Source organism: Primulina tabacum, chromosome 1 (genome assembly GCF_025594145.1).
Source record: "Primulina tabacum isolate GXHZ01 chromosome 1, ASM2559414v2, whole genome shotgun sequence".
In the NCBI taxonomy this organism is placed as follows: domain Eukaryota; kingdom Viridiplantae; phylum Streptophyta; class Magnoliopsida; order Lamiales; family Gesneriaceae; genus Primulina; species Primulina tabacum.
This window is the reverse complement of record NC_134550.1, coordinates 32,605,941-32,632,461: the sequence shown is the minus strand read 5'-3', so window position 1 is coordinate 32,632,461 and position 26,521 is coordinate 32,605,941. Positions and strand designations below refer to the sequence as shown.

Sequence of the window (26,521 nt, the reverse complement as noted above, 5' to 3'; positions counted from 1 at the left end):
TACATGTTCGTGTTCGTGTTTGTTTAGTCACAACCAACACACCTCCTTCAAAACATGTCATCGTATTCATCACTTATAAATTTCATGCATATACATGTTAGAGTAGGTGCCCGTCGAGCCAAGTGTTGGCCGAGTGTTCACAATGAAACTCTATGTATAAGCAATCTTTATTTTAATAATATTTGAAATTATTGTTTTGGCAAATCCTTATCTGTATACCCATGCTAGTTGCATAGATAAAGACCTTGAATATACAAATAGTAGAAAGAATATGAGATGCTCATACGATGAGTATCATGAAACTCATATTTGGAATACTGTATATTCTAAACAGTTCCTAGTCGATTCAGCCGCCGCTAAGAAGGATATAGGCCGCTAGAGTTCGAGACTAGTGTCTGCGATGTGAGTACCATGTTTCATTGGTAGGGGACATTGTGATGTCCGAGCATGCAGAGAGTGCACTGAACAACCCTCCATAAAGGACTTTCCAAGTGGTTCTCACTTATCGAGTGGAAAAGTCCTAGTTTACGGTTGTACACCATTAGTTCTTATGACCCGGGACAACATTGAGACTCTATGTGCTAGAATTACACTTTGACTTGTTTACCGACTCTCATGGGGTCATCAGGTGGCAAGGTTGGGTGTTCTGTCGAAACACATAGGAGTCGATGCATTATAGTCGGGGATTCACCGCTTACCTTCGGCTATGGATATCCTATGTGTTCTCATGTATGTGTAGGTTGAAATCTCTGATTCAGAGTATGGTGGTAATTATGAAAGGGGTTTCATAGATTACACCATCGATGCAACTACGACATAACACATAGTATCGATTCATTGACATCTCTCGATAAACCAATGGTTGTCGAATCGGTCGGGATATATGAGTTGAAGGGACCGTACTGTACGCTAACCATAATTAAATGGTTCTTGCAGGCACTATCATTTGATACCTAGGGAATCATGTAAGCGATGCTGCTAGGCGTTTAACATGATTGGTTGGGTACTATCAGACTTGAGTTCTGACGTTCTTGTTATCAAAGAGTTGATAAGTAAGAATGGAGCAATTGGGTTATGCTCATATAAGGACATGTTTAGTCCGAATCACATGGAGATGTGAACCCACAGCTAGTTGTATCAATGAACCATTGAGGGCCACACAAGTACTAGCTTTCTAGATCCCGTTGAGAAGTAAAAATAGTTCAATGTGTTGAACGGCTTATAAAGGAGTTTATAAGCGTAAGGAAAATTAGAAGTATGACTTCTATAAAGGAGAAATTAGTTCAATGTGTTGAACGGCTTATAAATGAGTTTATAAGCGTAAAGAAAAATAGAAGTATGACTTCTATGAGAGAAATGTGAATTTTAATTTATGGAAGTGTTCCTAAATTAAAAGTTGGCCAAGTGAATAATGTATTTGAAAATTGTGATTTTCATAAACATTATTATGGACTAAATTACATTAATTCAAGTGTTGAATTAATTAAACACTAGCGGACCTAGTAGAGTCCAAATAATTAAATTAATTCAAGTGTTGAATTAATTAAATCATATTGAGTCTTGTAGAGCTCAATTTAAATTAATTATTTAACTAGTGGGACTTGGGTAAATTCAAGTAATGTTTAATTAGTGTCAAATATGTTTGAGATAATCAAATTTAGTCCATGGTTTTTTAATTGTTAAAAACACCATATAATATTGCATGCATGAGAGGTGAAGAGTTGGAGACAACTTTTTCAAATATCAAGGCTTGGCATGCTCCTTTTGCCTTTTGCTTTTTGCAAGACCAAGACAAGTCGTCCTCTCCCAATTTTTGAGATGCAAGGGCCGAAACTTACACACAAAAATTCTCTCAAATTTTTCTCTCATTGTGTTCTTCAATTGTTGAAGAAAAATACACACTTCTCTTTGAAAAATCTTCTTATTTTTCTAGTGCAAAATAAGAAGGGTTCTAGCTTGGATCAAGATATATAATATTGGATCAATTAATTATTGTGATAATTAATTGATGGTGTATGATATGTGATATTATGCATGAAGGATGATCAAAAGCCCAAGCCCAATTTGCTAGGTGTATGCTAGGATATTTTGTGTTGAATGATTGTAATAATTATCAATTTATAAAGTGGGCTTGGTTTATGGCCCGTTCTCACCCCATGAGATGTATTCCTATTTGCCATAGATATTTATTTGTAAATATTAGTATAGTGGATGATCAAGATTGGAAGATGGTGGCCATGATGATTATGAAGATCGAAGACATGTAAATATTGGAAGCTAATGTAATAGTTGCATTTGCATCCCTTGCATTACCCTAGGATTGGACCTAGGCCTTTGTTTAGCTCACACGAGCCATTAGTATTGGGGCGATTGATCATCCTTGTTTTGTTTACTGTTTATAATATATGCATGATATGTTATAAATAATGAGTATGTGCGTTATTATTATGATAATAACAAAGTTGCATGAATCCGGCAAACATACGATCAAACATGGCGAGCTTTTAAATAAAATTAATGATGAGACCTTTCAAAATTAAAAACCCTCATTTTGAATTAGATTCAAAATTAATATCAAGCCCGAAAAGGAGAATTATAAATTTGTTTATAATTTCCTTGTCTTCCATCGACAATGGGTGCATGATGAACGCTACCCGTACTCGGGGCTCGGCTCATATTATTGGGGGGCCCTGGGTGCCGGAAAGCTGTGACATCCATCGACATGGTGATGTGAACTACGTGGAACTCCCATGATTTCGGCTCATATTATTAGGGGAACTCATGGCGACCGTCCATTAAGGTTCAACATCGATGGGTAAGGCTTGACACGTGAAGATGAACGACGTCATATTATTGGGTCTTAATCAAACGTGAGACAAAATTTTACGTAGAGGGTTGCATTGTGATGCAATTGGAAACTACCTTTTAGGAATTGTGATTGGCTGATATTATTCGGGATCATAATTCGCTAATTGGACCTTACGTACCTACTGAGGAAAGGAGTTTCCCGTTTTCACTAGAGGGTAGTGAAAGATGTCAAAACAGTGGGAGCAAATATTTATGAAGTAAAAGTCCAAACTTCATATCTTACTAAATATTTTAAAATAGTCATCAACATTTATCTGTTTTTACTTTTCAATACAAATTGACAATGTCTTCGATTCGCAATCCGATATCTGCAATACTCGACAAACACATATTAACTGGACCTAATTACCTCACTTGGCTAAGAAACCTAAAAATTGTCTTGAATTCGGAAAGGGTAGCATATACACTGACTGAGTCGCCCCCTGTTGAGGCTCCGACTGACTGCACTCATGAGGAATTGCAGGCTTACAAGGAATGGTGTGACCATGACTTGAGAGCCAGGTGTTATATGCTGATTTCTATGAATGATGAGCTGCAGAGGCGTTTTGAGGATGCAAAGAGTGCTGCTGACATTCATTTGCATCTCGAGGAGCTCTTTGGTGAGCAAACTCGGCCTCTTAGGCATGCTACCGTCAAGGAGCTGATCACTTTGCGCATGCGAGATGGGGCCTCGGTCCATGAGCATGGCCTGAAGTTGATTGGGCTCGTGGACAAGCTCGTTGGCATGGATCTGATCTTGCCTTCGGAGTTGACCACCGACGTGTTGCTGTTATCATTGCCTAGCTCATTTGATCCTTTTGTGGTGAACTTCAACATGAACAAGATGGAGCCAACCCTTGAGGAATTGGTGAATATGCATGTTACGTTTGAATCAACCCCATCAAGAAAGAGAAGTTGGTTCTTTATGTGGGTTCTTCATCTGGTACGAAGATTGATCCACATGGGAATGGAAAAAGCGTTCTTTCCAACGTCCCAAGAAGAACGTGCCCTTGATGAGGCAATCTCCGAATCCCGTTGTGGCAGCCACACCAGTTAAGGCTGACAAGACTAGTGATGTTTGTCATCACTGCAAGAATCCTGGACATTGGAGGCGAAATTGCAAGGAATATCTGGCCCAGAAGAGTTCTGGAAACGGTATGTTCTAAATTGAAGTAAACATTTCAATTAACTCTACTTCTTGGGTATTAGATACCGGTTGTGGTTCACATCTCTGTAATGAGTTACAGGTGATGGGAAGAAGTAGAAAGCTTAGGGAAGGTGTGACCTTCTTGAGGATGGGCAATGGAGCAAGAGTTGCTGCCAAAGCTGTTGAAGATGTTTACTTATTGTTGAAAAATAGTTTTAAGTTAATTTTATGAGATGTTTTGTTTGTACCTAATTTTGTGAAAAACATTGTTTCCATTTATATGTTGATAAAAATGGATATTCTTGTTTATTTTGCAAAGGTGTTTGCAACATTTACATGAATGAATGTTTGATTGGTACTGGTGAACTTGAAAACGATCTCTATAACTTAAAATTGAAAGATATTCCATTAAATGTCCATTCAAAGGCAGACACCATATGAGATATGGATGGGTAAGCCACCCAAATATTCTTGTCTTAGAATAGGGGGTGCCCTGCTTATGTGAAGCAGGTAGTGGGAGATAAATTGGATTGTCGATCCATTTTATGTTACTTTGTGGGATATCCAAGGAATTCAGTTGGATATCATTTCTATGATCCCCAACAAACAAATGTGTTTGTTTCTAGGAATGCAACCTTTTGGAAAAAGAATTTCTATTAGATAGAAAAGGCGAGATGATAGAACTCGAAGAGGTTCGAGAGACACCCACAGTTGTAGAACCCACACCCGAGGAGCCAAGAGAGGAGATACAAGCTCCTAGAAGATCCGAGAGAGTCTCGAGACCACCTATGAGGTATGGTCTGCTTCTTGAAGAGGGGCCATAATGAGCCTAACCTTGAATGTGATCCAAGGACCTTCAAGGAAGCGTTATCTGATGCCGATTCATCCAAATGGCTTGAAGCTATGGAATGTGAGATGAATTCCATGCATTCGAACCAAGTGTGGAATCTCATGGATCCACCTGAGGGAATTGTTCCCATAGAGTGTAAATGGATTTACAAAAGGAAACTTGGGGCGGATGAGAAGGTATTGACCTTCAAGGCGCGATTGGTGGCAAAAAGATATACTCAAAGACAAGGAGTTGACTTTGAGGAAACCTTTCTTCAGTTGCAATGTTCAAGTCCATAAGGATTTTGCTGGCCATAGCTGCATGGTATGACTATGAGATATGGCAGATGGATGTCAAGACAACCTTTTTTAATGGGGATATTAAGGAAGAGATTTACATGTCTCAACCTGAAGAGTTTACATCTGTCGGAAGTGAGCATATGGTATGCAAACTTCATAGATCTATCTATGGTCTAAAGCAGGCATCTAGGAGTTGGAACCTTAGATTCGATAGTACAATCAAAGAGTTTGGTTTTACTAAAAATCCTGAGGAACCCTGTATGTATAAGAAGGTCAGTGGGAGTGTAGTGACATTCCTGATGTTTTATGTTGATGACATTCTAATCATTGGGAATGATGTAGGAATGTTGCAATCAACTAAAATATGGTTAGCAAGTAAGTTCTCGATACAGGACTTGGGTGAAGCATCTTTTGTATTGGGAATACAGATCTATATAGATAGATCAAGAAGATTGCTTGGTCTCACCATAGTCCACATACATTGATACCATCGTGAGCGGTTCTCGATGGATGAGTCCAAGAGAGGACATCTACCAATGTTTCATGGCATGTCCCTATCCAAGTCTATCTCCCAAGACTAATGCAGAGATAGCGGCGATGACAAGCATTCCTTATGCATCTACGATCGGTAGCATCATGTATGGGATGATATCTACACGTCCTGACGTGGCTTTCGCACTAAGTGTAGTGAGTAGATATCAATCAAACCCTGGTCTTCCACACTGGAAAGCTGCAAAAGACATCCTCAAGTGGTTGAGAAGGACCAATAAATTGTTCTTGGTCTATGGGGTGGAGAACTGAAATTGGAAGGTTATACCGACTCTAGCTTTCAAAGCGATATCGATGACTCGAAGTCAACCTCTAGGTTTGTATTCATGCTCAATGGTGCTGCTGTCTCTTGAAAGAGTTCTAAGCAAGACAATACTGCGGATTCCAGCACAGAGGCCGAATACATTGCTGCATCAGATGCAGCAAGGGAGGCTGTTTGGATAAGGAATTTCCTCTAAGATTTGGACGTCATTCCTAATGGAGTTGCTCCTCTCCCGGTGTTGTGTGACAACACGGGAGCTTTAGCTCAAGCAAAGGAGCCAAGGTCTCATCAGAAGTCCAAACATGTATTGAGAAAGTACCACATCCTCCGAGAGATTGTGGAAAGAGGAGAAGTGTCGATTGACATAGTCAGCTCCGCAGATAATGTTGTTGATCCACTAGCTAAGCCTTTACCTGGACCATTATTCGAGATGCATCGCGAATCAATGGGTTTGAAGCCTATGGGTAGTTGGCTCTAATGCAAGTGGGATACTGTTAGAGTAGGTGCCCGTCGAGCCAAGTGTTGGCTAAGTGTTCACAATGAAACTCTATGTATAAGCAATCTTTATTTTAATAATATTTGAAATTATTGTTTTGGCAAATCTTTATCTGTATACCCATGCTAGTTGCATAGATAAAGACCTTGAATATACAAATAGTAGAAAGAATATGAGATTCTCATACGATGAGTATCATTAAACTCATATTTGGAATACTGTATATTTTAAACAGTTCCTAGTCGATTCAGCCGCCGCTAAGAAGGATATAGGCCGCTAGAGTTCGAGACTAGTATCTGCGATGTGAGTACAATGTTTCATTGGTAGGGGACATTGTGATGTCCGAGCATGCAGATAGGTGCTCCTGGTAGAGTGCACTGAACAACCCTCCATAAAGGAATTTCCAAGTGGTTCTCACTTATCGAGTGGAAAAGTCCTAGTTTCTTGTTGTACACCATTAGTCCTTATGACCCGGGACAACATTGAGACTCTATGTGCTAGAATTACACTTTGACTTGTTTACCGACTCTCATGGGGTCATCAGGTGGCAAGGTTGGGTGTTATGTCGAAACACGTAGGAGTCGACGCATTGTATTCGGGGATTCACCGCTTACCTTCGGGTATGGATATCCTATGTGTTCTCATTGATTACACCATCGATGCAACTACGACATGACACATAGTATCGATTCATTGACAATCTCGATAAACCAATGGTTGTCGAATCGGTCGGGATATATGAGTTGAAGGGGACCGTACTGTACGCTAACCATAATTGAAAGGGTCTTGCAGGCACTATCATTTGATACCTAGGGAATCATGTAAGCAATGCTGCTAGGCGTTTAACATGATTGGTTGGGTACTATAAGACTTGAGTTCTGACGTTCTTGTTATCAAGGAGTTGATAAGTAAGAATGGAGCAATTGGGGTATGCTCATATAAGGATATGTTTAGTCCGAATCACATGGAGATGTGAACCCACGGCTAGTTGTATCAATGAACCATTGAGGGCCACACAAGTACTAGCTTTCTAGATCCCGTTGAGAAGTAAAAATAGTTCAATGTGTTGAACGGCTTATAAAGGAGTTTATAAGCGTAAGGAAAATTAGAAGTATGACTTCTATAAAGGAGAAATTAGTTCAATGTGTTGAACGGCTTATAAATGAGTTTATAAGCGTAAAAAAAAATAGAAGTATGACTTCTATGAGACAAATGTGAATTTTAATTTATGGAAGTGTTCCTAAATTAAAAGTTGACCAAGTGAATAATGTATTTGAAAATTGTGATTTTCATAAACATTATTATGGACTAAATTACATTAATTCAAGTGTTGAATTAATTAAACACTAGCGGACCTAGTAGAGTCCAAATAATTAAATTAATTCAAGTGTTGAATTAATTAAATCATATTGAGTCTTGTAGAGCTCAATTTAAATTAATTATTTAACTAGTGGGACTTGGGTAAATTCAAGTAATGTTTAATTAGTCTCAAATATGTTTGAGATAATCGAATTTAGTCCATGGTTTTTTAATTGTTAAAAACACCATATAATATTGCATGCATGAGAGGTGAAGACTTGAAGACAACTTTTTCGAATATCAAGGCTTGGCATGCTCCTTTTGCCTTTTGCTTTTTGCAAGACCAAGACAAGTCTTCCTCTCCCAATTTTTGAGATGCAAGGGCCGAAACTTACACAAAAAAATTCTCTCAAATTTTTCTCTCATTGTTTTCTTCAATTGTTGAAGAAAAATACACACTTCTCTTTGAAAAATCTTCTTATTTTTCTAGTGCAAAATAAGAAGGGTTCTAGCTGGCAAGTGGTGGGCTTGATTTTGAAGGAAAGGAGGAAGCTTGTAGATCAACTCATCCATTCAAGAGCTAAAGTGTTTACACTTTAGTTGGAGCTATACATCAATTCTTGTGATTCATAGGTAAAATTCTAAACACACTATGAATGTCATTTTTGTGTTTTGTTGTATCTGCTACACATTATAAGGGGTGGCCGAAAATTTAGATGAAAATTTTGATTTTTTAAACTTCCGTTGCGCTTCCGGTCACCGTAACCGATCCTCTTTCAATACGTACTTTTTCTTAAAACCAAGCATGCAACGTATTTTCTTGTGTTTTCAAAAAAATTCATATTCATATTAAACATATACATTTTAGACATGCAATCTAGGTTATCCGAGCGATGCCAGGACTGCTAGCTCGACCCAGGTGAAAAATGATCATTTTGCCCTTGGAAAGCCTAATTAAAAATTTTACCCCTGGACCTCAGAATTTTGACCAGAAGCCAACCAAACTTAGCGAAACACCTTAAAACATATTTTAACCATATCTTAGACGTAGACTCGAGCCCATGCAATAACTTTTATAATTCGTTTTAAAACTTGGACCCTAGTCCAAGTTTTAATCCGAAACTCAACCAAATATTTCCAAACCTAAACCAACACTTACTCACACCCTACCAGCCCCTAAACAACGTGATTCTATCCAATTATGCCCCTCTAAACTCGGCTTCAACTTACTGAAAAAAAATTTTCTGAACTAAATACTCGAACCCTAGTTATACCTAGCTCCCCAAACTTCGACCCTAGGCCCGAAACCAACATGACCAGTCCTTAGCAACCCACCTTAGCACCACGACTAGACCTACGTGCACCTGACTGGACCTTTCAGATCGAGCCATGCACGCAAGAACGCATCACCTCCCGAATCCTACTCTTCACGCATCTACACGCCAAAAATGACATGGTTGTACCTTCGCCCTTCGAGCCAGCCTAGCAATGACCTCCCAGGACCGAGACTTAGAACCTCTCACGTCTGAACCACGGCCTGGAGCGCGCCTGAACACGGATGCCTCAACCCATCACTTGATCGAACCATCCCAAGCCTTACAACAATGAAACCCGATCGACCCCTACATGGTTTGATCCAAAACCGATCCACACACCTAGACACCTTCGAACTTGGAGCAACGCAGCCCGTAAACAACGTGACTTGGCAGCCCCCTAATATACGAGCCAAAAAACGGGAGTTTACATATAAAAGTGAAGTATTTTCCATGACATTTTGGTCCACATACACATAAAATGATAAATATGATTTTTCTCATGCATAAACACACAAATAGACATATAGGGCGTGCCTTTGCATATTTACGCTCAAAAACTCAACAAAAATTGCGTATAACGGACATCGGAGGGACGAGGAAGAGTTACTATAAATTTTTCTTACAAGAGTCGACCACAAGAGTTGCTGCTGGAATTTTGAGAGGGGCGGCCGAAGCTATGGGAGGGTGATATTAGGGTTTGAAGGTAGGGTTTGTTATGATATAAATGTTTAATGGGCCCACAATTAGAAATAATAAAGATGCGTAGGTGTTTAGGCCCAATATATATTAAATTAGGCCCATTAAGCACAATAATATCCTTGTAAAATATTTCGTTTAAATATGTTTTTTAAAATATTGCTCGAACCCTCAAAAAGTCCTCCGTTTTGCCAAAAAGTGTATGTCGGTTTAAAATATGCCTCGATGAGTAAAAATACCTTAAAGCCCATTTTCGAAATGTAAAGCCCCAGATTGGACGACTGTCCTCACTGTATCAAGACGAGTCTTTCTAGCGTGCTTATGTTCACACTTACACACACCCTAGAAAACTTCCCAGGGGGTCATCTATCCCAGAATTGCCCCAAGTCAAGCACGCTTAACTTTGGAGTTCTTATGTGATGTGCTACCGAAAATAAGATGAACCTTCTTGATATGAGTAGTACATATCAAATCTTTTAAACCCTCCTAAACTGCACAGTCCCATCCCTGAACAGTTTCGAAATCCCTCTCCTTCTGGTGTAAGATCGGTTAATTTATGTTCCCTCCGCCTAGAATCTTGCTAGGAGCCGCTCATTGTCCGTGCAACCTCATGGCACCGACGATCACTCTCAGCCCTCTTCGGCCTCGGGCCTCACATGCCCACAAGCTTTCGCTTGGTTCGTCACCGAACCACACTGTACTAGGAGAGGTCGGCTTTGATACCAACTGAAACGTCTCGTTCATTTTAAAATTCTATTGAACATTTTTTTTAATGCAATGATTGATACCATGCCTACATAAATCCAAAAAATTTGAAACATGCATTTTGTAAAATCCTCCACTGTTGTATACAATAACGACAGTAAAATTATGAAAAGAGCAACCAACTTAAACCATTACTGTTTTAAAAATATAAAACGTCTAGCATGTGAAAAATATGTCAAAACTCTCAACAAAATAAAATAATCCACCATTTAAAGAAACTGTTTAAACATGTTCCCATAAAATCATATTCTTGTTGAAGAATACAAGGTCCTCGGGTTAACGTGCGCCACAAGTTCCGCCCATTCAGTCATCATCACCTCCAATCTCCTGATCAAAATGCTCACTTGCATCATTCACACCTAGTGAGTCTAAAGATTCAACACACCTGTAACGTTAATAGCAAATACATATACATAACAAGCAACATTGAAAGTACTGTACTCAACATACATTTCATGTTCGTGGTAAAATCGTATGCATGATCGTGACCTGTCAAAACATGTTAATAATCATAGCATGTATCATCGTATCAACATATACGTGTTCATTTTCTTAATTTGAATTCCGTTCGTCAGTTGTGACTTTTGTATTATAATGTCATTCGATGGATCCATCTACGTGTAACCGAGGTGCCCGGCGGCGGAGGCATCAGTGACGGCATTACCCGTCCACTGAGCCCCAACCTTTCGTGTCATCATGTCATCGTGTCATCGTATTAGTCCAAACCAACTCCCATCCTTCAAAACATGTCATCATATTCACCACTTAAATAAAAAGCATGCATATACATAATTTTTCCTTTAAACCAAGCATGCAACATATTTATCGTAATTCCATAAAAATCATGACCATGATGCATGAGCATTTAAAAACATGATAAGATTGTGCTAAGGGCGCTGCCAGGACCAAAATCTCACCCCGAGGGCAAAATGATCATTTTGTCTTTGGAAACCCAAAAATTACCGTTTTACCCCTGGACTTCTAAAAATTGACCCGAAGCTTACCGGACCATTTTGCCCCTGGAAACCCAAAAATTATCGTTTTACCCCTGGACTTCTAAAAATTGACCCGAAGCTTACCGAACCCCTTAAAACATCCCATAACATATTTAAATGTATTTCTTAGACGTAAACTCGAGCTAATTTCAAAAATTAATCGATTTGTTTCAAAAACCTAGACCGGGGTCCCGGTTTTAATCCGAATCGACTCGAAACTTAACAAATTTTTCCCAGATTGAACCATAACTTAAACAACTCATTCTAAACCATTTACTACTTATATTATTTCCTTAAATCCATAATCTTTCGGCCAACACCTACTGTCCCTAGTTAAAGTCTCGGCCCCCCTTTTTGTGCAATATATAACCCACACATGGCTCCCACCCTTAAATATTTCGGTCCACCCCCTACTAACCGATGTACAGCCTTTAAGGCTCACCTGTAAGACCGTAAGGAACCTTCTAAATTAAGCCAACCCAAAGAATAATGCTGGTTCACAAACCATACGCAGAAACCGATCGAACCTATCACACTTTATCTCGATCAAGCTATACCTCCAAGGACCGAGCTTCTCCCTCAACCGTCCATCCCCTCCACTCATCAGCCTCCTCGTGAGTTGCAGCAACAAGAAATTCGGTTCCTCCAATTCCTTCAAGCTAGAGCCTTCCCACGCTCCTCGGACGTGCATTTTTCTAGCTTTTGTTTACAAAATCATCAAGGCATGCCTTCTAACTTTACTTTCTCATCATTCATATCATAATACATGTTTTTGATGGATCTTGCATGATATATTAAGGACCTAACAATCTTCTTATGTGTTACTTTGAAATACACGAAATTACATGATTTTATTACCATATAACCATCGATCTATGTTGTTTGAAGGAGCTGTCATGGAATGGATCATATCGACGTGATCTATAGAAGGTTTAAGAGTTATTTAATGGGTGGAAATGAAACTGGAGCGGGTCTTGTAGTGGGCCAAGCGAATTTGGTATTATGGGGAAGAAATGGGTTCGATAGGTGTTAGGAAGGGTTCGGCCGTGCATTGTACCCAGGATTGCTTTGCCATGACCTATATGTCCGTGAGGTCTTGGATTCGAATCCTGGAAAGGTAAAAGCTCCAGTGCCTAGGCTGGAGAAGTTCTATGAGTAATGACGCATGGGAAAGCCCGTGAGGGAAAAGGCCCTAGTGGGAACCCAAGATTGGACAAGGCCCCTGAGGGAGACCAAAATCGGGATAGCCCATGGTCGTTACAAAAAAAGGCGCATTTTTTTGTAACGATCAAGGGCCATTAGGCTGAACCAACATGGGCCTCGACCCACACCCACGCACCACTACTGGTCATGGGTCGTTAAGATGGTCCACCATGGGCCTCGGCCCATGCCCATGCACCGTCACTCATAGAATATTCCACTCCTGGAAAGTGGTTTCTATCGCCTCCCCCAACACTTGAACCCAGGACCTCCAGGCATAAGTATCTAGATTCTTAAAGTGTTGGTACCAATTGTGTGGGGCCCCGGGTCCGACATCTAATATTAATAATTATAAATGGAACAAACCAAATGATTTAGTAAAATATATAATTTGATGTTCACAAACTGATATAAACATCTTCAAAATAATTTAAAGGTCTCAAATTTTGAATATAAGTTTCAACATGCCAAAATAAATTAGTGTCCAAATTAATCCAAACATCATCAAATAGCTCCTAAGACCCTAGAATCCCACTCTAACTCGTATCTCCTCGCCTGGAGCTGGACTCTGGCATCCCAAGCCTCGCCTCACCTACCATCAAGCACATGAAAACAAGAGGTACCGGACATGCCGGTGAGTATAAACCCAGTATGATACAATCAATAACATATGAGAATTAAATTTTCAAATAGTTCATATAAATTCATAAAGATGCAATATAATGCAGTTCATGATCATAAGCTGTGGGCTATCAATAAATCTCAAGATCAAGTAAATCAACTGGTCATAGGGTACCCAAGGACAGAGAATCTCCCAGCAATATCCACTGACTCATCCACTCGAGGTGGGTTGTTGTGTTCTACAATCCCAAGACTATGGCGCGCCTATAGAGAGTGTTCAGACCATAGCAGCGAGCTCCTCATACACTATGCCAACTCAAATATAGCCCCATACGTCCAACAAATCAATATATCAAGGCGACCTCCGCCATATCAAATCTGAATCGACAATTGGCTCAATATGCAATGTAATGATGCAAATCAATGTCATCATTTCGATATCATAATAAACTCATCTCAATACAACAATCATCATCAAATCACAAATAATTCATCGAGCCATAGAATTTTCAATTTAAAAATAAAAATGATACTTTTACCTCGTATGTTACCGACCTTAACATACCTTTCAAATATTACCAAAAAGAGATCGAAATGTGTAGTTGAGAAGTCTTAAACCTCTGAATTCTGCTATAACTCAAGAACTCGGATCATTTATCAAAACAGAGTAGTTTCTGTTCAAAATTCATAACTAATTCAATACTACTTCAAATCAAGATCCGCAAATTGGATATTCAAGAAAACTCAAATCCCAACAATTATGTAAAGAAGTAATCCGTATCATTTCTTAACCGTAATATGCCATAAAAACATTCATTGAATCATTTTGTCAAACACGTGGCGTGCGTGCTAAAGAGTTAGCTCCTTTACTTTGCCCTTGGCTTCAATTCCATTTCTTTTCAAAATATCAATACATACAATATACATAATCAATGATTTAAAGGAGCTAAAATCAATTGAATCTTCATTTATCATAAACATAGCTCATGAGATGCATTCCAAAGAAGAATCTACTTACAACCAAATAGAGATACACTAGTCTTGGCACTTGGTGATGATTCTACAAGATCAAACCATAATAGAATCCATTAATATCGTTTTCTTAAGCTTTCAATCCCCCGTAAGTCGAAAAATTACCAATACAAACTTACAACTCAAGGAATCCAAGAACAAGACAAAGTAATAACTTACCTTGATCATTCTATTAGCGTAGATGCAGATACCAATTTGGATTGAAGGAATAAATCAAGAGATGATAGGAGGGAAAGAAGAAAAATGGAAGAACCCTAGCTTCTAACCGATGGAGAGGAATAAGAATGACAAGAAAATGATACAAAACCATTCCCCAATCTAATATATGCCATCCAAACCTCAAAACACGCTTTTTAACATGTGCTGGGCGCGGTGACGCAAGATCCGGCGCACCCGCGCGCCCCATTCTGCCCAAACAACAAAACTTCAGCATTGGGCGCGCCATCGCGCGAGATCTGGCACAGGGGCGCGCCGCATTCTGCCTAAAAACGAATTTTTAACTTCCGAATTTACAAAAGTGGTCAACATAAAAGTTGTAGCCCTATGTCTTGGCTTGCATCTCCAATTGGCCTCATGTCATTTGGAGGTCTGGGTAAAGAGTTATGCTCAATCTCCCAACATGTGTCAATGCAGGAACGACGATACACACGACACACTTCGGGCCACTTTTGTCTCGTCTTCCCTAATGATTTGACCAAAACTCGAAACATGAAAGTTATAGCCTTATGTCTTATCTTTCTAATGAAAGTATCTTCACATCATTTGGATCAATATACAAAACATTATGCAAAAAACCACAACTACTACCATATTTTTCATACCGTTTCTGCATTTCCATTACCTATTTAGCTCAAATTCAACCTTTGATTCTACCCATCTATTATCTATTCCATTCTATAACATTCATTACCATTCATACCATAACGTAAAGTCATAAACAATCACAACTACTGCAACATTTTTTTATTTCTTATTTTTTAAAATTTGGGCATTACAAATTGGGCTAGTAGCTCAACTGATACCAACACTTTAAGAATCTAGGTACTTATGCATGGAGGTCATGGGTTCAAGTGTTGGGGGAGGCGAAAGAAACCACTTTTCAGGAGTGGGATATTCTATGAGTGACTGGACCATTCTAACGACCCATGACCAGTAGTGGTGTGTGGTTATGGGCCGAGGCCCATGTTGGTTCAGCCTAATGGCCCATGATCGTTACACGAAAATCCCACATTGTTACATCATATATAAAATAATTAAAATAATTATTTAAAAAAAAAATTCCTTAACTGTCCGTGATCTCTGTTCCTCGTTCGAGCGTGAAATACCGCTAAAAGCCCTAGTAACATGCAATCTTAATGAACCATGAAATAAAACACATATTCATGTCATAATCATGTATTAAATGCATTATAATAATTAAAAACACATTTTAATAAAACCCTAAATTTGAATGCAGTCTGATTACGTCGTTTGAATTTCTAGACCTTACATTAATAATATCAAATATTAACAAAATGAATAAAATAATAAAATATCATAATATACATCTATTGCATTGGTCAAGACTCTCGATCATCATTCATGCATTTAATATCGCATATTAACATCAATTAATTAAATAAAATTTATGAACTGATTAAATCATTCATCTAATAATTTTATCAATAACCACCACAAGTATTAAAGAAGTTAATAAATTAAATAAAAACGTTTTTATTTAATTTCTAATATATTCAATAATAATTGATTTCTTGTAAAAATTATTTTTAACATAAATAATTAAAATTAAATTTTAATTATATATTTTATAAGAAAATTATTAATTTACAAAAATTTGCTTTAAAGAAAAATTGAACAAATTTTCATAAAATATCAATTTTATCCAAAATTTTGTAAAATAATAAAATCGCACCCTAGGCTCGAAAAAATCAAGCCCTTGACACAACACAGTGCTAGGGCCCGAGATGTTCCCAGGCACCTGCCCAAGCTGCCCGCCATTGCCCGATCAGATTGGACAGTTGGGGCACAATGTGCACGCAGGTCGCTGCGCGGCCGCCGCGATGCGCACACGATGCACTGCTCGCAACTGTTCCAGGGAGCTCGAATTTTTTTCGCTGATTAAAATCAAAATTTTATTAGTACATCAATTTTCTTAAAAATTTTGTTGTATGGTTAGAAATAAAATACTCAATATGAAAATGAAACCATATGATATAGAGAACCTTACTTTGATACCACTGCTGAAAATCGGTATTCTCGTATCCAAAACACAGCGAAAGTTTTAAAAAAAAATTTATTTGACATTCAAATAATATCTTTTGACACTCGTATGGTTTGAACAAAATAAACATTCATAGGACGTTTATGAATATACCTTGAGTGAATAAATCACTTGGCACCAACTATTACGGGATTATCGGAGATAGCTCTTGTAGTATTTCCTACTAACAATCTTCTTGAAATCTTCTTTTTTCAATCTCCAATCAAGTCCATGACTAGAATAATTGTTTATCCTCTATGAAATCTTCTTTCTTCAATATCCAATCAAGTCCATGACTGAAATAATTGTTCCTTCTCTAAATTACATTAGATAACTTTGAAGAAATTTAACATTAAGATCAAAAACAAGTTGAGAGCTCAAACCTTAAAATTCCTTTTGGGTGGCCGAAAATTGAGAGGTTTTTGGAGACAGTTTTCGAAAATCACACACTTGTGTGGCGGCTAAGGTATGTTGCCTTTCAAACATGAGTTCTTAAACAAATTTCTTTAATTATAGGTTTAAGGTTCCATGATAAAATAAAACACTTATGTGCTTAGTTAATTGATTTGACTAGTCCAACTGCTTTAATTAATTAATATTTCAAGTCCATTAGGAACTTTATTTAATTAGCATGTTGGACTTATATTCCTACAAGACCTTTATACATACTCCCAATATAGTTAATTTAATATTTTATAAACTCAACCTTTGAGTTTTATATTTTAAACTCTCAACTTTCCATAAGTTCAACTCCTTGAATTTATTCTCTTCAAATTTTAATTATCATAAATTTCAACTCCTTAAATTTATTATCTCATAGTTTTATATAAATTAAACATTTTAAATTTATAGTCTCAAGGGGAACAAATGATCCAGTGCTTGTGTAACCCTTAATGATTTAGGGATCTAGTTAACCATGAGTTCACAACTCTTTGTGATTCAGGACATTGTCCTTTATTCGGACTTACCCTAACTTGCCCCATTCTATGTATCAACATTTGATCATGAGAATATCATAAGTCATTTTCTGATTAAACTCATCGAATCACAGTAAGAGCGTCTAGTTGTGTCGCCCTATGATTCCCTAGGCATCACTGATAGTACTTGGAAGAACTAATCGTTTATTTTTAACATACAGTATGGTCCCTTCATCTTATATATCACGATCGAATATGAAACTATTGGTTCATCGAGGGTTGCATATTAGATTTGATATTTATGTGATATATTCATTAAAGATTCATAGTGTCATCGTATGTGCAACTAGAGAACTCTTGTCCTTAGTGTACATCTTACATTCTGGCAAGATATTTCATGCACTACTATTTCGTTAGATCACATAGAATATCCACACCCGTAGTGGTGAATTCTCGACTATAATGCACTAGCTCCTACACATGTCGCGATTAAACCCAACCTCGCCACATTGTGACCCTTGCGTAGTCGGTAAACGAGTCAAAGCACAATGCTAGTATGTAGTGTAAGGCCCAAAATACGATAAATAAGCCAACTACATGCAAATCTAGGAAAAATTGAAAATGCTTAATTAAATTATTTTAATTGCATTTAATAAACGTGGTAGACATGTTTACATGTATAAAATATGGTTTTCTACTAGGATGCAAAAACCTGTGTTTTTAAGGGTTACTAGTATTTAAGCCGTGCGATGCACGGGATGATATTATTCAAAATTAGTGAAAAATGAATAGATATTTAAAATGAAAAAAAAAATATAATTATAAAAAATAAAAATAAAAACTATTTTTCGCTAATTTTAAAAAAAATTCTTAAATACAACGCATGTCGATTAATTTTTTTGGCTAATAATCATTATCATATATCAAAATTTTAGATTGTGTTAGCCTAAGTCAATGACATGATGCTTATCGTATTTAGTGTATTGATTTCGACCACCAACCTTAATACATATTTAATTTTGTAGTTTTCGAGAAGCTATATATTATTATTTTTTATCATGTGATAAAAAAATATTTTTAAATCACATTCAATAAAATAAAAAATATTTTTAAATCACATTAAATAAAATTAATGAGAAATATTTTTTAAAAAATTAATAATTTCGTCTAAATCACACATTCACAAATAATTTTGTGACATAACACGTGTTTGACACATTTGAATGATAAAAATAATTGTTTCATCAATATCTTTATCCAAATAAGTTGTTATTTTATCTACAAAATCTCTTCATAATATACACAACAATCTATTATTCCGAAAGAAAAATGAAACATTTGATCATTAGTAAATTATGTATAAATCAGAAAAGTTATTTTATTAATATTTACTATGTGTATTCCAAATAATATCAATAAATTTTATAATGTGTCTTCTAATAGATGTGTACTTTTTTTAAAATTGGTTTAATCATTTTCATTACGGGACATTTAATATTAATATATATCCGTGAACTTTGTAATATAGAAGAAGATTATCACGATAGTAATACGTAATAATAAAAAATTTTGTACAAATCGAAGAAAAAAATATTTTCTACTGCTCGATCATGAAAGACAGATTTCAAACTTAATGTCTCGTTGTTCTCGTTGTTTCTATATGTAGGTAGTTCATAACAACGAACAAATCTAAATTTAAACAAAAATTACATCTTGAAATGATTCAACTCATATATGATGCTGAAAATAGGAGTCATTTCAGAATTCAATTTTGGAGTAGATAAATTTAGTAAGATAAATAGAATAAAATTGGTTTATAATATTATATGCAATATTACATTACTTATAATTTAAAATTAAAATAAGACATCCCAAGTGACAAAAATTATACATTGGATGCTTTTGATAGAATTATATCATACATTACATATTTCAAATTATGGAAATCTCGAATTGCATGCATTGAGTGTCAAACATTTCTGATTATTGAGGGTAATATACATGTTTATTGAGAGTAATTTTATGTTTATTTGAAACTCTTTTGAATCTATCTCTTTTAATTTTCTTGTGCTCTCTTATTTGAATTTTTAATAAGATAATTCAAGATATACAATATACATATGGTTTTGGAAGAAAACTACAATACATTAATTCTTTAAAATTAAGGTAATTTCTAAATGATATGCATTTGGGATAAAAAAAATTATGATCATTAAATTGTAATTTAATGTCCATTGGAAAACCTTGTTGTAGTGATAACTTTTAACACTTAATCAATTTTTTTTTAGAAAAAATAAATAAACTAATTAATATTGTATTTCTTTTTTAGTAAGTAATTTGAGCAGGAAATTACTTAAAATAGCAAAATGTATTTTTGAATTATTTACCTCATGAGTGATACTGAACATTGCAATCATTTGTTTTATAAATTTATTTATACAAATTTTTATTTAAATTGATTGATATAATCAATGTAAAAAGTTTAATATAGTTTACGTTTTCAATAGAGTTTAGTTTCAATTTTAGTAAAAAATAATAAAAAAACATATAATACATAAATTACGTTTGAATTAATATAGAAATTAATTAAATTCAAATTTGAATTAAATGAGTTGAAATAATCAATGCAAACAATAATTGAGGTGATCATTTATTGCAGTACACATATGTCAATATTCATGATATATCTTTCTTTTTTTAGAAATGAAATTTTGGCGGGAAATTACTATTTTTGGCAAAACTCTGCTTTTATATATATACTAGTATCTAATCCATGCGATGCACGAGATGAAATTAATTACTATGCTAAATTTTATAGAATTTTAAAATACAAAAAAAATGCTTATAAATTAGATAATTAAGAAACAAATTTCTTCACATATTATGAAAAGTTTCTTTAAATACAACATTTGTCGTTGAATTTTTTTTGCTACTATCGTTATCACATATAAAAATTTTTAGACCTTTAGGGTTTGTAACTCTGGATACAGCGACATAGAACTGACCATGACTAAAAACTGGTTTTTCAAAAGAGGTCCTACATGAGATAAAGATTGCCCCTGAATTTTGTTGATTGTCATTGCATATGAAACAATCAAAGGAAATTGTCTTCGTTGGAATTTGAAAGGAAGTCTTGGATCAGAAGGAGTCAATGACAATCTTGGAATAATAACTTTATGACCCGCATTAGTCCAGTTAGAATCTTTCCTTCCAAACCATGATTTTCAAGTCTTGTCAAAATCAATCTAGTTTCATTGCATAGTCCAATAGAATGATCTATGTTTCGTAGCAACATAACCGGAGTTCCTACCTTCAAGTTTAACTCGTGATTTGGTACTCCAGAACAGCTTATTGCATTTAAGAACTCGGAGGTATGCACATCATGTAATAAGTCACTATTTTTATCGGAATGACACGTTGTATCAGAACTCAAATACAATCTTCCCTCTGAATGGTTCATTGAAATCATGTATTCATTTACTGACTGAATGACATCAAGAGTCGGGGCCAATATAGCTCTTTGCTGGAAATATTTTGCATCATTGACATTATTTCGAAACAACGGATATGTGCTCTCAACAATTGTTGCAATAGGATCATTGTAATCTTTCAACAAAAGTTCATCTAGAATATCAATTGTTGCATAACCATCATTTTATTCTCCAATTTTTCCATCTACTAAATTAGCAATCAAATCCGAAAATTTTTTCATTTCAGCATATTCTTGATCAGAACCCAAATTCTGCAGTTTCATGTTTTTCGTCAATCTAAAAAACTTTGCAATGTCTCCAAAGGTACGATGAATTAATAGTGGCTAGAACAATATCTTGTCTACTACCTTTTGCAAAAACAGGCAATATTTGTCTAAAATCACCACCAAAAACAACTTTTTTTCTTCCAAAAGGCATATGAAGGCTTGAAGGATTGACGAATCCCATTATATCTTTCATACTTTTATCCAGAGCTTCAAAACAAAACTTGTGCGTCATTGAGCCTCATCCCAATTGATAAGTTTAGATTTTACTATAAGTTCTTCAAGAGGACTTTCTTGCTTGATATTGCATGTTGATTCCTCAGTAGGATTAAATGGAATTGAAAAGCGAGAATGAGCAGTTCGTTCTTCCACCAAGGAGTAGAAGAGATGCTATACCACTGAATGCCACATTCAAAACAATTTCTCCATTTTATCTCAAGCATGCCGACAGAGTTTTCCAAATAAATATTTTTCTAGTACCTCCATATCCATATACAAAGAAAATCCCTCCCGTATTCAAATCAACAACAGTCATAATCGTATTATATACTTGGCGTTGTTGATCGTTCAAATTATTTAGGAGATTATGATGTTCTCTGAACAGAACTCTTCTATCAAACCGCATCTCATCATGTATTAGGCTATTTCTAGAAGAATGAAAATATTCATCACTTGGAAATGACACTGATTGAAATCCACGTAAACTCTTTCCATAGCTTCGCAATAGTTTCTCAATTTCAACCAACGCATGACTTTTAATTTCATCCTCATTCAATTCCAATTCTACAAAAGAAATTAATTTAAAATATATAAATGCTTTCAGCTTGCAAAAATATAAAAAATCATAAAAATATAGTGAAATATTGGTGCATACCTTGATGATGCAGCAAGTTACGTTGTTTGTATAAAATATCATCCGATAAATATGTCCAACAAGACTCCCAAACTACATCAGGTCGACTAATACTGTCTGATGACAATAGAGTAGCAAATAAAACTCTCAAGGATTGTGCTGAAGCCCAATGACTTGCCTCAACGATGCCATCAATGTACTCCTTATCATCATTCAACAGCCCTAATGCATAGCAAGCATCACGAAATGAACGGTATTGAACGCCGTTGACAATAGATATATCATCATAGCACGTGGGACCACGAACTACATTGAGTAGAAATCTTAAATAGTACATATCACCACAACCCGGAGGAACATAAAAAATACGTCCAATTGAAAATCTCTTTTTTCTAGGAACAAATTCTCGTGTATCTCTTTTCCAAACAAACTTCATTGGAAATTCAGCATATAGTAATTCTCTTGCCTCTGGATATTTCTTATTAGCTTCCATCCATGCAAGAAACATGCTTTGATTAACAGTAAGTCGTTCAAGAACAGTATCGATTTGATCGATATCAGAAAAAATAATATTTTGTTCATTCGGAAGATGAAAGCTCAAACGCTCAACAGGTGGGTCTCTGTATTGAATCTCAAATCCAAAAATTCTCCACGCCGCCTCACACGGGGAAATGTATCTGCAGTCGTAGTACATATTGACTTCATCAACAATTTTTCCAAAATTGTCATTATCCGAGCTTTGATAAAATGATGCAGTCACACGATCATGTCCTTTATTTATATACTTGAACAAATATTTGATCGCTCGAGATTGGTTACACCATTCGGCATTAATACGAGCTCCGTACCGAATCAACAAATAATGATTATGAGGAACAACAAAAATGTTATCTAGATTAACACCATTCTTTAGAATTGTTTGTGCATTATCTCTGCGTCTATAGACTGGGTATCCATCCTCATCAATTGATGTTACTTCAACAAACTTTTTCGGAAAATTCTTTGTGCAACGACCATCGGACATGCATGCGGATTTCTTTCTTGCATCTCCACATGGATCGTGCATCATGAGATCACATACTGCACCGTAATAAACTGGATCTTCCTTTTCGTAAGGTATTTCAGCAGAAATGATACCATTGATTGCCTCTGGTGTTGGATATTTGTCTTCTTTACAAAGGAAAAGCAAAATGTGGGCGTGCGGTAATCCTCGCTTTTGAAATTCAACGGTATATATAACTGCAACAATTTAAGATGAATAATTAGTTATATTTAGTAAAATATTTAAATTTTCTAATATTCATGCTAATAATAAATAATATATAGTTGCAAAAATTTAATTATTTTACCTGCCTTAACATTTCTAACAAATTTATTGTTTCGAAGATCTTTAATCAAGGCATCTAACTTTATTTTAAAAATTCTGCAAACAATATCCGGACGGTCTTCAGGCTTCAACCCACGTTCCTCGACAAATCTCACAATTTCTAGCCATTTTGGGTTGCATGTAAATGTTATAAACAAATCTGGATAACCGGCCCATTTGCATATAGCCATCGCATCTTGATAGTTCTGAATCATATATCTGGCCCCTTCAGTAAACGTAGAAGGCAATATAATACGTTTTCCTTGAGTGGACGGATTTGTTTCACCGCGCAGAAGTGCATCATGAAGACCTTTGTACATCTCAACTGTTTTTGATTCATCCGGATATATGTCAACCTTGAAGATTCAACGATTGTGTATGCATCGACAACAAATTGTTGAAAAAGCCTTCTAGAAGATAAAATAGTTGAGCATTCGCAATCCCTATCTTGAAGTCGATATGAAAAAAATTCTCTTATACTCACTTTTTTTCTCCCTACAGAACTTGATTTAGATTTTGAGAATGAGATATCTTCTCTATAACCGTCCTCACCATAGGGAAAAAATAGTGGATATTGGAGAGCAAGATATGCAGGATTTAGTTCATTGATACGTTTAAGTTTTCCCGTTTGTGTTTCGACTAAAATATCTCTATCACCTAGAGACTCGTCGAAATCTCCCACAATCAATGCTGCAACTTCAGAAGCAGAAGGAAGATTATATCTTCTTCCATCACCACACCTTCTACCAATCAGCTTTAATTTATTATCATATCGTCCTTCTCCATCATTATTTCTTTGGTCATCCTAAAAGACTTGACCAAAACATTGTTTTCATCTAACATGACCTTCAAATCTGAAATTATCTTGAAATGAAGATTATTTGTGTCGCTGTTTTGTCTGTAAAAATATATTGATGAGGCGTAATTTAATTTAGTTTTTATGAACTGATTCATAAACATGATAAAGTAAAATAAATATATTTTGTAGATATACCTGACAGCAGAAATCCGATTTGAAATTTCATTTTCTGTGTCGTAAATGTATAGCTGAGCAAACTTAGGTGATACACCTTGACATGGAAGTAAGCTTCCGATTAAATGATAATTTTGACCATGAAGTTTAAAAACTGGAGGAGAGCCGCCTTGATTTAGACTTGAATCTATCTTTCCTCCCATCGACGTGAAGCAAAACATGTTGTTGTATGATCGGATGTTTTCACAAAAGTGTTTGCTCTTGTCGCTCGTCCCATACAATAAATCATGTAATATTTGAGGTGGTTTCTTAAAAAATGGAAGTTGTATTTTTCCTTGGATACAACATAAAGAGTACTTAGGACTCTGAGATTTATTATTTGGACACAACCTCTCTTCATACCAAAACATCGCACTACAAAACTCACATTTGTATGATGTATCGCCTATATCCCAATAATCTATGAATACAGTGTAGGAATCAAACATATATTAGTAAAATAAAAAATTGATATTTGAAAAATAAAATGAAAAAATTTTTAAAAATGTATTTACAAATAGATAGAAACACAAAAATATAATCTTACCGATTGATGGCACTGAAATAATTAGTAATTGATTATGGCAATCTTGTCGATTCTCTGATATGGTTGTTAAGTTTGTAGGTACTGGAACAGATATGTCAGCTTTAATTATTGGTATAACGAAATAAATATACAAAAATTTAACTCATGCAGTGAAATTAATTACTATGCTAAATTTAAAAGATTTATAAAATGCCAAAAAATATTTAATTACTGTGCTAAATTGTATATATTTTTATAATGTGTGACATGTCTCTCGATGGAACATGTCCAAAAAATTTCATTTTTATTTTATCAAAAGATCGAACACAAAAAAAATAAAGAATAAAAAATAAAAAAAGAAAAAAATACACATTTGATTACAAACAGGACAAAAAAATTATTTTTTTGGAATTAAAGTGAGAAACAAACTTCATTTTACCAAACGATGTTTTCACTCTTTGATCGGTCGTAAAAGAAGAGAGATGAAAATCATCATCATTTGTCAGGTCAGTTATCGCTGAAAGTTTTGTGGATTAGTTGGAAAATGTTTGAGAAGTAAAATTTGCATACAATTGGCTTAATGCACAAGTGCACAAACTAATATTAAAAAGAAATGAAAAACATAAAATATTATCTGGTTGAATCAAAAATATCGTACCATTTGTGATATCACAAAAAAGAGATCTTGATCTTGTAAAAATCATCTTCTTAACTGAATCATCTAAGCTACATCGTTGAGATGTTCTTGGTCTAAAATCCAAATTTTCTGTTGACAATACAACAAAAGTATAAAGATTAAAAACATATAATCATAATAAAATTATTTATGTTTACAAACATGATAATCAAATTTTAGTTAAATAAGATAATTACATTTCGTGTTTTTACTAAACTAAAATCGATCCGACTAAACAGTTCAACTTGCCAACCTGATAATTATGTTGAAAACATATAACCATGATAAAAATTTAAATTTAAAAAACTTAGATATGAATTATTTTTTTAAATAAGATAACTATGTTTCATGTGTTTATAAATTTAAATTTAGTAGTCCGATTGTTTCTAAATGATTAATTAATGTAAAAATAATAAGTTTTTAGAAAATAAATGTTACATGTTTAAATTTTAAATTTTTTGTGATAACAATATACAAAAACTTGAAGAATAAAAAAATAACTTAATTGTTTCAAACTCCACTTTTCGATATTTTTTACAATTGTCAAACCTTGAAACCAATAAAAAATAAAAAATAAAAAAATTGAAAGTTTTAATAAATCTTAATTTATAAATTTCAAATAATTAAGTTACTTTTCAAAGTGTGTATCCATAATTTGATGCAACATATTATGGGTCGAAATGTGTCAACATGATCCCGAACCTACCCTACCCTACCCGAATTTTATTTCCAGGACATATTCATAGTCTAACCCGAACCTGAAACCCCAATCTGACTTCAAATTTTTCCTTTGAATTATAATTG

General features: G+C 35.2%; 1 protein-coding gene across 1 annotated transcript in view; it reads right to left on the bottom strand.

The window, feature by feature from the left end:
- The window catches only part of LOC142507875 (uncharacterized), a 95,968-nt gene extending 71,289 nt beyond the window's left edge, over nucleotides 1-24,679 (bottom strand). Inside the window, exons 1-8 of the mRNA XM_075619516.1 lie at nucleotides 24,498-24,679; nucleotides 24,350-24,401; nucleotides 23,988-24,308; nucleotides 23,487-23,859; nucleotides 22,159-23,376; nucleotides 21,765-22,067; nucleotides 21,369-21,494; nucleotides 21,012-21,154 (exon numbers count right to left, since the gene is read on the bottom strand). Coding sequence (XP_075475631.1) covers nucleotides 21,012-21,154; nucleotides 21,369-21,494; nucleotides 21,765-22,067; nucleotides 22,159-23,376; nucleotides 23,487-23,859; nucleotides 23,988-24,308; nucleotides 24,350-24,401; nucleotides 24,498-24,679 — 2,718 coding nt within the window. The remainder of the gene's footprint in view (nucleotides 1-21,011; nucleotides 21,155-21,368; nucleotides 21,495-21,764; nucleotides 22,068-22,158; nucleotides 23,377-23,486; nucleotides 23,860-23,987; nucleotides 24,309-24,349; nucleotides 24,402-24,497) is intronic.
- Between the last annotated feature and the right edge of the window lie 1,842 nt (nucleotides 24,680-26,521).